At 63.8% G+C, this 1,183-nt stretch overlaps 1 protein-coding gene across 1 annotated transcript in view; it reads right to left on the reverse strand.

Moving 5' to 3' along the window:
• The window catches only part of GLB1L2 (galactosidase beta 1 like 2), a 9,687-nt gene continuing 8,504 nt past the window's right edge, over window positions 1–1,183 (reverse strand). Inside the window, 4 exon segments of the mRNA XM_007472189.1 lie at window positions 1–87; window positions 232–354; window positions 649–763; window positions 997–1,071. Of these exon segments, the coding sequence (XP_007472251.1) occupies window positions 1–87; window positions 232–354; window positions 649–763; window positions 997–1,071 (400 nt within the window).

The raw sequence follows: 1,183 nt of genomic DNA on the forward strand, positions 1-1,183 counted from the left end.
TCAGTTCAGGTACTTGTGCCGGCCCAGGTAGGGCATTTCCGTGAACTGTATCACCGGACCCGCCATCGTCTCCTCGAAGACAATGACCTGGGGGACACGGCCAGTCTGTCTCAGAGCCAGATCGGGCCCGTCAGAACTTCTGTCCTCTCCTGCCCGCCAAGGGCCCCCGGAGAAACACCGTGATACAGGGAGGGCAGGGATGAGAAGGGGTCCCAGGAAAAGTGCTCCCACCTGGTTGAGGCCTTGGTCCAACCAGGCACCTGGGAGGTAGAGGGTCTCCTGGGGCCCGATGTTCCAGTAGCGTCCAAGGTTTTGGCCGTTGATGAACACAACCCCCTTCTCCCAGCCCCTGAGCTCTCCTCTCAGCTTCCCAGGGGCCAGACTCGTGCCAACAGCCGCTCGGTACCGGGAGGGGAGCTCCAGATCCAGTTCCCTCTAGCGCTGAGCCCCGGCAGGGCACCCGGACCACCGGAGCCCGGACCTGAGAAACCCACTAGGTGGTCCCTCTGCTCTGACCCCACCCCCACCCAGGGAGGCCACGACGGAGACCCTCCGGGCACACGTGGTAGGGGGGCTCCAGGAGGCCAAGCACCAGGCTGGGGGCCCAAGGAGCGGAGCCCAGAGCACCTGGAAGGCGGGGCTACAAACCTCCAGCTTCACAAAGGTGTCACAGGGGAAGGAGACCAACAGCGGCCCCAAGAAGAAAGCAGGGAACACGGGCACGTCAGGGACAGGGTTCCACTTCTCTGCATGGAACCTATGGGCAGGACAGAAGATGAGGGGTGGGGGGCACCTTCTCAGATCCTCCCCGCCCTGTGAACTGGCACAGCAGTGGCATCCGGGGGGGAGGGGCAGGGGAGCGCTAGGGCTCCGGTTCTCAGGCTGTGGCGGAGGGGTGCGGGGCGGGCACCAAGCCTGGGGCAGCCTCGGGCCTCCTGGCTCTGCTGCGGGCCGTCCAGCTGCTCCCACGCTGCGCAGGGCAGGACCCAGCTCTGCAAGAAGCTCTTCATGTCCAGGCTGTAGATTTTGAACTTTTTCAGGGGAGAATCATTCAGCTATTTCCGATTAAACCTGTGGGGACGAGGCAGAGACACTGAGCGAGGCCGACGGTGGGGGGACAGCTGACCCGCCGGCTGGGCACATACACAGGACGTTGCTGGGAAGTTCAACAAAGGACTCCTGC

This window comes from Lipotes vexillifer, unplaced genomic scaffold (genome assembly GCF_000442215.2).
Source record: "Lipotes vexillifer unplaced genomic scaffold, Lipotes_vexillifer_v1.1 scaffold322, whole genome shotgun sequence".
In the NCBI taxonomy this organism is placed as follows: domain Eukaryota; kingdom Metazoa; phylum Chordata; class Mammalia; order Artiodactyla; family Lipotidae; genus Lipotes; species Lipotes vexillifer.